The sequence below is a fragment of the Haliotis cracherodii genome, unplaced genomic scaffold (assembly GCF_022045235.1).
Source record: "Haliotis cracherodii isolate W230 unplaced genomic scaffold, xgHalCrac1.p SCAF_3, whole genome shotgun sequence".
In the NCBI taxonomy this organism is placed as follows: Eukaryota; Metazoa; Mollusca; class Gastropoda; order Lepetellida; family Haliotidae; genus Haliotis; species Haliotis cracherodii.
The window spans coordinates 30,418,523-30,430,602 of record NW_027266286.1 but is presented as its reverse complement, the minus strand read 5'-3'; the positions used below and the strand labels follow the sequence as shown (position 1 = coordinate 30,430,602).

Genomic DNA, 12,080 nt, shown 5'->3' with positions numbered 1-12,080 from the left:
GAGAAGGAGGTTGAAGAGAAGAAAGAGGTGGAGGGAAGGTGGAGGGGGAGCAGGGGAAGAAGGTGGAGGGGAGCAGGACAAGATGAAGGAGGAGGAGAAGATGGAAGTGAAGCAGGAGAAAGTAGAGCAGAAGGTGCAGGAGAAGAAGGAGGTCGAAGAGAAGAAGGAGGTGGAGACGGTGGAGGGGAGGAGAAGATGGAGGAGAAGGAGGTGGAAGAGAAGAGGGGGTGGAGACGGTGGAGGGGAGGAGAAGATGGAGGAGAAGGAGGTGGAAGAGAAGAGGGGGTGGAGACGGTGGAGGGGAGGAGAAGGAGGTGGAAGAGAAGAGGGGGTGGAGACGGTGGAGGGGAGGAGAAGATGGAGGAGAAGGAGGTGGAAGAGAAGAGGGGGTGGAGACGGTGGAGGGGAGGAGAAGGAGGTGGAAGAGAAGAGGGGGTGGAGACGGTGGAGGGGAGGAGAAGGAGGTGGAAGAGAAGAGGGGGTGGAGGCGGTGGAGGGGAGGAGAAGGAGGTGGAGAAGGAGGTGGAAGAGAAGAGTGGGTGGAGACGGTGGAGGGGAGGAGAAGGAGGTGGAAGAGAAGAGGGAGGTGGGGAAGGTGGAGGGCAGGAGAAGGAGGTGGAAGAGAAGAGGGAGGTGGGGAAGGTGGAGGGCAGGAGAAGGAGGTGGAAGAGAAGAGGGAGGTGGGGAAGGTGGAGGGCAGGAGAAGGAGGTGGAAGAGAAGAGTGGGTGGAGACGGTGGAGGGGAGGAGAAGGAGGTGGAAGAGAAGAGGGAGGTGGGGAAGGTGGAGGGCAGGAGAAGGAGGTGGAAGAGAAGAGGGAGGTGGGGAAGGTGGAGGGCAGGAGAAGGAGGTGGAAGAGAAGAGGGAGGTGGGGAAGGTGGAGGGCAGGAGAAGGAGGTGGAAGAGAAGAGGGAGGTGGGGAAGGTGGAGGGCAGGAGAAGGAGGTGGAAGAGAAGAGGGAGGTGGGGAAGGTGGAGGGCAGGAGAAGGAGGTGGAAGAGAAGAGGGAGGTGGGGAAGGTGGAGGGCAGGAGAAGGAGGTGGAAGAGAAGAGGGAGGTGGGGAAGGTGGAGGGGAGGAGAAGGAGGTGGAAGAGAAGAGGGAGGTGGGGAAGGTGGAGGGCAGGAGAAGGAGGTGGAAGAGAAGAGGGAGGTGGGGAAGGTGGAGGGCAGGAGAAGGAGGTGGAAGAGAAGAGGGAGGTGGGGAAGGTGGAGGGCAGGAGAAGGAGGTGGAAGAGAAGAGGGAGGTGGGGAAGGTGGAGGGCAGGAGAAGGAGGTGGAAGAGAAGAGGGAGGTGGGGAAGGTGGAGGGCAGGAGAAGGAGGTGGAAGAGAAGAGGGAGGTGGGGAAGGTGGAGGGCAGGAGAAGGAGGTGGAAGAGAAGAGGGAGGTGGGGAAGGTGGAGGGCAGGAGAAGGAGGTGGAAGAGAAGAGGGAGGTGGGGAAGGTGGAGGGCAGGAGAAGGAGGTGGAAGAGAAGAGGGAGGTGGGGAAGGTGGAGGGCAGGAGAAGGAGGTGGAAGAGAAGAGGGAGGTGGGGAAGGTGGAGGGCAGGAGAAGGAGGTGGAAGAGAAGAGGGAGGTGGGGAAGGTGGAGGGCAGGAGAAGGAGGTGGAAGAGAAGAGGGAGGTGGGGAAGGTGGAGGGGAGGAGAAGGAGGTGGAAGAGAAGAGGGAGGTGGGGAAGGTGGAGGGCAGGAGAAGGAGGTGGAAGAGAAGAGGGAGGTGGGGAAGGTGGAGGGCAGGAGAAGGAGGTGGAAGAGAAGAGGGAGGTGGGGAAGGTGGAGGGCAGGAGAAGGAGGTGGAAGAGAAGAGGGAGGTGGGGAAGGTGGAGGGCAGGAGAAGGAGGTGGAGGGGAGGAGAGGGAGGTGGGGAAGGTGGAGGGCAGGAGAAGGAGGTGGAAGAGAAGAGGGAGGTGGGGAAGGTGGAGGGGAGGAGAAGGAGGTGGAAGAGAAGAGGGAGGTGGGGAAGGTGGAGGGCAGGAGAAGGAGGTGGAGATGGAAAAGGAGAGGGTAGTGGAGATTGTTTAAGTTACGTAGGGCATGAAAGGCGTTGTTACAAATTGTACATTTTCCTTCACAGTTTCAATAGTGAGCCAAATGTTGGACGTTCTGAAACTTGTTGCCAACGTTCGCAAGTTAAAAAGAGTAATCTTTCGTAGAAAGAGCATGATTGATTGTATCTCAAAAGTTGTAAGTTATAGGCACCAAAGCTGGAGCTGCTGAAATATTGCTTCACGTAGACCAAATGTTGACTATTGGAAAGTTGAAGTAATCCCTCTTTTCATATAGTCTTGTGGATAGTTTTTTACTATGAATCTTTATGCCTAGATCTAAACGAATCAATGGATTGCAGCGTATCAAAAGTATGTTTTCTCCTCTATTTGCAAGAACCATGCAGGCATACTGTTGTCTAATTGGATCTTCGAAATGCTGTACCATTTGTGAACTCTTGTCATCACTTCTCAGATGCTATTATATCGATACAACAATAGTTGAAATAAATACCTTTTCCGAAACGCAGCGATTGATTAATGCCATCTCTACCAATAATGCTTGTGTTCGATCGCCGCCATGTCGTTTGTCGTTTGTCACCCGAACGCATTTCAAGACAAATGTATGTTTTAAAATTAAAACGTCTCTTCAAAACCTGAGCAATAAATGTCATCCGTGCAACCACGTATTATTCAAATTCCAACTCGTCTTTTGAAAGAAAACAAACGTATGCATGTCGATTTATTGCTGAATCGGGATATTGAGATAGGATAGATTTCCCACTTCCTCCAAGGAAAACATGCGAATGTTGGTCAATCAATTCTGCTAATCTTCCCTGCAATTTTCACACTGAGATAAATGAGAAATCAATATGCACTAAAGAGATTAGTCAATAACGTCACAACCGCTTTCTCTCATAATAGGCAGGATATACGTGCCTTTGTGGTACATAACAAACTGTGTTCAAATGGCTCCCTTCTGCTTACATATGTGCAACAATAGATAGCCATATTTGAATATTTTTTAAATAAACAACACTAACTGATGTAATGTTGCCTCGGGATCGTCGTCATAATAGCCTGCAGGGATCTATGCCGATAATACTTTACTCTTGATATCTTTGAACTGCCACAATGTAATGTGAATCATCTGGACGTCATCCCTTAACATGTTAAAAATATTAATGCCGTATTAAATATGTCATCATCTTTGTTTCGTTAGCCAAAGTTGCTCCATGCGTTATCAGCATACTTCATCACAGTTTCATCACAATGTTTACGTCATAGAGCCAGAGCAACCCCCCCGTGCTACTGTGTGTCACCATAGTCATATACGTCATAGAGCCAGATCAACATCCACGTGCTACTGTGCTTCATCAGTCATATACGTCATAGAGCCAGATCAACATCCACGTGCTCTGTGTGTCACTACAGTTATAAACGTCATAGAGCCAGATCAACATCCCCGTGCTCTGTGTGTCACTACAGTTATATACGTCATAGAGCCAGATCAACATCTCCGTGCTTCTGTGTGTCACTACAGTCATATACGTCATAGAGCCAGATTAGCATCCCCGTGCTACTGTGTTTCATCAGTCATATACGTCCTAGAGCCAGATTAACATCCACGTGCTACTGTGTGTCACTACAGTCATATACGTCATAGAGCCAGATCAACATCTCCGTGCTTCTGTGTGTCACTACAGTTATATACGTCATAGAGCCAGATTAACATCCCCGTGCTACTGTGTTTCATCAGTTATATACGTCATAGAGCCAGATTAACATCCCCATGCTTCTGTGTGTCACTACAGTTATATACGTCATAGACCCAGATCAACATCCACGTGCTACTGTGTTTCATCAGTTATAAACGTCATAGACCCAGATCAACATCTCCGTGCTTCTGTGTGTCACTACAGTCATATACGTCATAGAACCAGATTAGCATCCCCGTGCTACTGTGTTTCATCAGTCATATACGTCCTAGAGCCAGATTAACATCCACGTGCTACTGTGTTTCATCAGTTATAAACGTCATAGAGCCAGATTAACATCCACGTGCTACTGTGTGTCACCACAGTCATATACGTCATAGAGTCAGATTAACATCCCCGTGCTACTGTGTTTCATCAGTCATATACGTCATAAAGCCTGATCGCCAAAATCATATTTTAGCATGAAGTGTTATCGGCGTTCAAGGTCCCTGTACTAACGCGTTGGATAAAAAGATAACTACCTCGAAGTAATCAGGTGTTTCAACCCCATTTCACCCCCAGTACATCAGCTATGTTTCTGTGACATTCAGAAGCGATATGATCCATGCCAGCCAGCCAGGCCCCTAGGACTGGCAGTTTATACCAACTGGATACTTAGTTTATCAACATGTCATATTGTTACCTGTAGACAGTGATGGACACTTTACTGCTTACATTTTCCACCACAGTACCCTCTAAATTGTTGATATAGGAATGTTTGAATAATGTATTCCACTCCGAGATTTAGCCACGTGAACAGAATACTGTTTGTGTAGTTACATTCGACCAATGTTTGTATATACTGAAACAAAATATACAGAGATGTTAGTGAAGGACGCTACGTGCTTACTTCAACCAGACACTAGGTGACCAGTTAGCATCTGGCATGTCTATAATGCATAAACAAAGGCTTGTCATCACAGGTATACACACAGTACCAATGCTAAACCAAAATAATTCCCGTTATATGTGTTCCACTATATCATTCTGTCGGTTTAATTCCCATTTATATTTGTTCTGCTGTGTATTTCTGTCAGCAAATCTCCTCTAGGTTCAGTAAACTACGGTTATAACGAAATCAAAGGGACCACTAATTTTAGTTCGTAATAACCGTAGTTCGGTATAAGCATATATACAGTATACATGTATATACAGCAAATGGCCTGGACTAAGAAATAGGTTCGTTTTATCGGTCAGTTCGTTATAAGCGTGTTCTTTATAAACGTAGTTTACTGTATGTTCCTTTATTTCTTTCTCAGTATAATCTTCTTTATGTGTGTTCCCTTATTTCTTTCTATCAGTATAATCTCCTTAACATGTGTACCCTTATTTCTTCCCGTCAGTATAATCTCCTTTATGCATTGATGTTTCCTTATTATTTTCTATTTGTTTTTGAGTGTGATATATTTTATTCTGTGGTATCCTTTACAAATGTCATATTTCTGCGGAGTTAATTACATGAAGTAAACGTGTCTGCCAGATCGTCATTTCTCCCTCATTAACAAGACAGGACGTGGTATAAATTAAATAATGATGTGCGATCCATAACGCGTTCATTAGTTGTTGGTTTTCTGAGATCTGCGTGTGTTCAATCAGTTCCTTCTTGATTAACAACGTTGTATTTCATACAGTCTACAAGGTGTCATGACATTGCAGGTTCATGGCGGAGTGTTACCCTGGAATGTTTTTCAGAGAATGTCATACGACCCAGGGTTACAGCTTTTAAGGCGTTGGTAAAGTTTCTAAACGATTTATGTAGACTTGGAACAATTGGAAAAACGTTGTTGTTTTTCTTTTACAACTTTATGTTAGACTGCGACCCATGCACACGTGACTATAGATAGCGATAACCTCAATGTCGCCCTAACAAAGGGTTGGGGCTCCATTGTCAACCATAATTTGCAACAGACAATCGCCTACGTTGTGTTTTATAATCGGGCCAGCAAATAGTAGTTTTACGAACGCCTCAAGCTGAGTACCTTATCTATTCAAGACAAACGGGTGAAATGGGGCGTAATGCCTTCAAGAGTATTGTACTTATATGGCGACGTGCATTTGTCTTTTTGTATGACGCAGCCGGGGCTCGAACCGCCGACCTTCCGCTCTCCGGGACAAAGCCTTATCCACTAGACCACGGAGGCGGTCGAGATAAACAAAACATGACAGTATTAATCTTGACTTTTTATTCGCTCACTTTTATAGCAAAGCTTTCGCAATAATTATCAATATTGAGATTTCTTAATGAGCTCACATCCCGAATTCCTCCGCGTTTCAATGACGGCGCATCATCTCGGAGTCTGACGTCACAGCTGTATGGTCTGGTTACCAACTTACACTTCCGACGTGGTGATTCCATCAAAATGCAAAGAGGCTTTGGGTAAATGGTCTTTTGTCTTAACACAATTGCAAGTCTATTCTTCCGAACACAAAGTAACGTTTTTAATGGCGTGTTCATGGTAATGACGATCCAACGTCCAGAAGGGCACTCGAGAGTACCTCCTGACAAGACTGACATTAAATTCTTAAAATATTGACTTGCTGCTATTGTTGGCCGGACTCGCCGGTATGAAGTGATGTGTTCACACAATGCAAGTATGATGGTGGATCTATATGTGTAGATGTGGCTTCGTACATTATTGAGGTTGTGGCTAACGTTGTGGTGGTGGAGTACGTCGATGTGGTTGAGTAGGGCCTCTGTGATTGATTTTGCTGGTAATTCGTGACAATGAATATTCATTTATGTGCTTAGCCATGTTTTGAAAATGGTCCATGTAAAGGCGCATGTAAAGATCCAGTTTGAATTTGTCCTCAGCAACCCATGCCTGTCGTAAGAGGCGACTAGCTATTTGGCTGGTAAAGCTTGCTGTCTTGGTTGATGCCTGTCATCGTATCCAAATTACGTTCATCGATTCTCATGATGTCATTCACTGGATTGTCTGTTCCGGACTCGGGTATTTATAGACCGCCGTCATGAAGCTGGGATATTGCTGAGAGATGGGTTGTAGTAGCATTTTCATTAAGGGCAAAGGTGGGCCAACAACAGGACTATTTTCGCCCAACTATAGATACTTACAATCGGGATAACACCCTTAAGTGGGCGCATGTTGTCTTACATCGTGGTCAGCAATATTCATGCTCCAAGTGATTGATAACATGAGCAACAGTCGGGGCACTTATGGCACAAAACCAGACAAATGACACATCGTAGCCACCCGATCCTTACGACAAGCCAACTGCTCTATTCTGATCCGGTAACCCAACTTGAGATACATTTGTTTCTGGAATACACTGCTTAAGAGATTTACTTTGTTGAAAATGGTTATGGGACACATGTAGCCTCGAACTACGCCATCAGACAAGAGGTGTTTTTTCTTAATTTACTGATCCGTCGACCAAGCGTTGAAAAATGTGGAATGACAAATGTTTGTTGAAAGCTTGCTGCTATTAACCCCATGAGAATTCACTATAGGAAGGACATCGTCAATACTCCAAGAAGTTCGTGTCTTTCATTTCATGTTTTACCTTCACTCTGTTGTTCTCACATATCATTTTGAAAAATGCCTTTGGGGTTCTCATGTTGTTTTAACAAAACAAATTTTAAACGTATCAATAAAAAAACCTTGCATACTCATAGGTAAACCATGCGCTCAAATATGCGGCTGACTTTCACACGGCTGATGTTTCTAACACGCAATTCAATGTGTGAGTGAGTTTGGTTCAAACTGTTTTCAACAGTATTTCAGTTGCCACACTTATTCGTAGACGAGGCATTTTGGGTGTGTGAGCATGGCGTATTGTTGGAAATAACTTGATATGAATTGGCTAATCCAATGAGGATTTGAATTATGAATGTTGGTAGTCTCGTGTGTTGGTTTACGAACCGTTACGCGTTAATTTCTAGCTACAGGACCAACAGGTGGTAGCCTTGGTGAATACTTGCCTCATGGTCGATTGTAAGATTCCTGTCGTGGAACCATTAGTAACCATAGATGCACTGCTGGTGTCGATATTGCGGAATATTTGATTTCACCCCACGCCAAGTTGGCGTTCCGCCAGTCTCAACGTTGTCCATGCGTTGCTAAGCGTGACTACCGTCATGGGCGTTGTCTGACAATATGAATGGGTTTCCTGGAATGTTTAACGCCTCATCAGCATTCTTGCAGTCTCTCTGTCAGTATGACGTCGTGTCAGCATGATGTGGGGAGACGTCCCAGAGTAGAGCTGTACACAAACAGTAGGATCTTGATCGGGAAGCATCTCTGTGTGATGACCAGTGGATCACCTGAGTTCCTCCTGTTGTCAGATGGGACCTGGCCGATTAACAGACGTTACCTTGTTTATTGTACTTCCAAGGTTATCTGTCTTCAAATGTCTTCGTTGTGCAAAGCTTAGACATTGCTGGTAACGATACAATATACGTAATTGCGCCTATGACGAGACGTGGGACTGCTTAACGTTGAATCAAAACCCTTTGTATAGTCGAAATATATATCTTTTCAAAATATGTACATAAACTGTACATACTGAAACCTGATCACCAAGGAACCTCTGACTTTCACCCGTTACAGACTGAAGAGACATCATAGGGACTTGTAGCGATAGGATCAGTTCGCAAGCTAATAGGCTATCAATAAACTTGTTTTAACAGTCTACCTAATGAAGCTGTTATATCGACGCAAGAACAGATGGGCGACCAATAATGAAGATTCTGGAACCCATTAAGTTCCACAGATTCCTGTCACCACAGTTTCTAAGTGCCCATCGAAGACTTCAAAGACATCCCGGAAATGACCAGCAGTTACCTCACGTGTGTATTTCCGAATTGCAGTGCTAAGTGTATTTCATTTTCGTCTTGATGTCCGCGAAAGGTGTCTGGGATACACCTTTTATTACAAGGACGTAGGCGACTTTACTAAGGTTGGGCTAGTTGATGCAATCTAGGCTTTTGTTGGGCTGGTTGACATTCAATACATTTTGAGTTTCTTTCTACCCATTTGATGTACTTTGAGCTTTTCTTGGACCATTGTATGGCCTTTGTGCTCCTTTTATGCCTTTCGATGTAGTTTCTGGTTTTGTAGGACCAATTTATGCATTTCTAACTTTTTTTAAACCATTTGATGACTTGAAGCTTCTGTTCGACCACTGCTTACGCGATTCAAACTGGACCCTACAATGACGAATATATTAAGTCCCTCAAGCATGATTCAAACTGGACCCTGCAATGACGGATATATTAAGTCCCTCAAGCATGATTCAAATTGGACCCTGCAATGACGGATGTATTAAGTCCCTCAAGCATGATTCAAATTGGACCCTGCAATGACGGATATATTAAGTCCCTCAAGCATGATTCAAACTGGACCCTGCAATGACGGATATATTAAGTCCCTCAAGCATGATTCAAATTTCAGACAAGTTTCCTTGGGTTTGAGGGGGCACGGTTGGCCCAGTCCTCTGGGGCGCCGCGATTCGATGTGCGGGGTTGCGTCCCTTGGGCACGCCAGAAACCTATGATTGTGGGTTCGACTCCCGGTTCGCCCCGATTATAATTCTAGGTATGTCAGCACCATACCCGTGGGTTTCGCCGAAGTGGTAAACGTCTGAGACCTGCATCACTTCGGGCTTTCCTCCCACATCAAAGCTGACACGCCGTGATATAACTGGAATACTGTTAAAAGCGGCGTTAAACCCAACTCACTCTCCTTGGGTTTGAGTATTTTTCAGAAACCCGTGGCAAGATCTGTTACTCAGTAATGATTGCGCATTTGAAGCTGATTAATCTCGTGTCACAGCTGGAGCCAGGGGATACAATGAAGATACTGCACACATAATGACAGACGGAAATGGTCTACCGTGGTCTTGTGTATTTCCGACCCTGTGGGTCACGTCTGGCGCTGTTGCTAATAGTTGGCACAGAGTGTGAAAGTGTGTCACACAAGCAGACACATATCAACGTCAATGCCATTCCGCTATATGACTTGTGGATGGCATTGCAACCACGTTATTATTGACAAGTTCCATCACACAGCGTGTTACAGAAGACATCGAGACATCCGTCAAGATACTTACAACATACAACCACCCTTACCCCCGTGGGAGATCTCGGTTCAAATGTATCACAAGAAACTTATGCTTGTCATAAGTAGGGACTATTCGGGTGGTCAGGTTCAGCCACTTGGCTGATTGGGTGTCACGATTGCGTGACATGTTCCTCCTAATATCAATCACTGGATTGCCTGTCTACTTGCTGGTTTACTAGTGTTTACAGGTCGTATTGCTTGAATCCTGCTGGTTATGATTGTGGTAGAAAATTTAACAAAATTTTGTGGCAAAAGACAAAAGAAGTAGAACATTAATTAATAACATGATGATCCTACTCTAGCATGAATGATACAAAGTTGATTCCACAAATCAGGACTGGCAGTGAAAGTCTCATCCATGTATATAACGTCTGCAGTCTCTACAGCAGTGCATCAGTCGCAAATACCACCATCCTGTCTTCATCACCATGTGTGAATAGCAACAACCTGTCTCCGTCCAGAGTTTCTGTGCACCTCTCCTCCAGTTTAACATGGGCACGGCTCTGTGGCAGTGTGGGCATGATGTGGCTTCTATGTCTGTGGAGGGCGCTGGCAAGGGATGAATAGGATAGAAGTGGAGGTGTGTCCTGTAGATCGTACTTGAGCAGTTCGTCCTGGTGGAGGGCTGGCACGGGCAGGGTCGGTTCTTGTCCGGCTCGTTTCCTCATTGTGCTGATGAACGTGGCGCGGGTTGTGTCAGCTGACGAATGGCTGTGTTCACTGTGACTCTTCACAATGTCACCGACTGTCGTGCATTTCCCTGTACACGTCTTTATTGCGCATCTCCAGTGAACACATACTTTCCTAATCTTGTTCTTGTTGTAGAGGTGATGTTGAAAGAGTTCTTGGGGCGTACCTGTCTGCGATGTTACAAAGTCAACTTTCTGCAAACCTGTCATGTTTGAGACAAATTCAGATATCTCTGCCAATATACACACCATTTAGTGAAAACATATACATTTAGAAAACTCAACATTGTCGTGAGAAGCTGAAGTGAGAATTGTGGAGAACTTACAAATTTAAGTTGTTTTCATGATAGAGTGCTTCATTAGTTAAATCTATACCAGTAGAAATATAACAGTGTATAATCCTATTGTATCCGAGTAGATCAATTATTAACATTAACTTCAAAGGACTTCATTTACAAGGATCATAAGTACATAGAGGGTTACGTCTAGTATGACTGGTCCATTACCACATCAGGGAAATATCATATGTTTAAATAAACCATGTCTACTCCACTGCCTAACAACTGGGGTGTCTGACAACTGGTCTGTCTGCCATAAGGGGTATGACCCAAGTCCAGCTGTAACAGGTGGTTTGTGTCGATGTCCCTGAAACAAAGTTTGATTGGCGTCGTCGCAATGGTACACCTTTATTAGACTTACTACCCTCTGAGTATCAGGACAGCTGTATATTAGTACTGACTCCTTTACTGTCACTGATGCTAACTTGAGTACGTTCGCCTGACAGACGTATCTCACGGTGTGAGTTCAACATGTATCCGTTCACTTAAAGCTTTAATACTTTATTTTATTGCTTAGTGTCCAGATATCCTTGAACTTCAGTTTGGTTTCAGTGCGCCTTACTGCAATCGGTCTGTCTATTTATGTTTTATCTCAAGCACACAAGTACGTAAGCTAGTTAGATAACTGAATGTTGTTGAAGTGTCGACTCGCCAAGACCCGGTCTCGATTCTCCATTTCTGTACAATTTGTAAATCTTGTTCCTTGTCTCACCCAGCTGGAATATTGTTAAAAGCGGCCTTAAACCAAACTGACTTCCTAAGTGCATATCAATCTTTAAAAGCAGCTCTGCCAAAATACTTCTTTACACTAATGCTCCTCAAGATAAAGTCATTGATATTTAATTCAAATATTTGAAGAACGAGATGGTGTGATCAGACCCCACCGGTCTCCATGCAACTAAAACATTGCATCCCAACACAACGGTGAGACACGGCTTGTTTGACAACCATTCATCGACAGCATCCTCTAATCGATACTCATAGGCGGTACACTTAGGTAGGTCTTACATCCGTCATTCCTTGCCCGTATCCAATGGTAACCATGGTCATCCAGCTTCTATAATCAAATGTACCTTGAGGATCATTCCATATGCGATTACCTGTGTAATTGGGACCTCTTCCTCTAGTTAGGTAGATTGTATTCAATAAAGACGACTGCAGGATGCTAGACATCAGCGTAACAGAACGTCGTCATCCTATACGTCAATATATCACGGTGCTGCTGCACGCTGGAC

The 12,080-nt window shown here is 44.9% G+C and overlaps 2 protein-coding genes across 2 annotated transcripts in view; both read left to right on the top strand.

Moving 5' to 3' along the window:
- The window catches only part of LOC139474042 (neuroglobin-like), a 57,691-nt gene that overhangs the window by 17,781 nt on the left and 27,830 nt on the right, over positions 1-12,080 (top strand). The gene's annotated exons all lie outside the window — the stretch shown is intronic.
- On the top strand, positions 83-8,060 carry LOC139475353 (uncharacterized). The gene is made up of 2 exons (XM_071258578.1): positions 83-1,950; positions 8,042-8,060. The coding sequence occupies exons 1-2, from the start codon at positions 83-85 to the stop codon at positions 8,058-8,060; spliced, it is 1,887 nt and encodes a 628-aa protein (XP_071114679.1).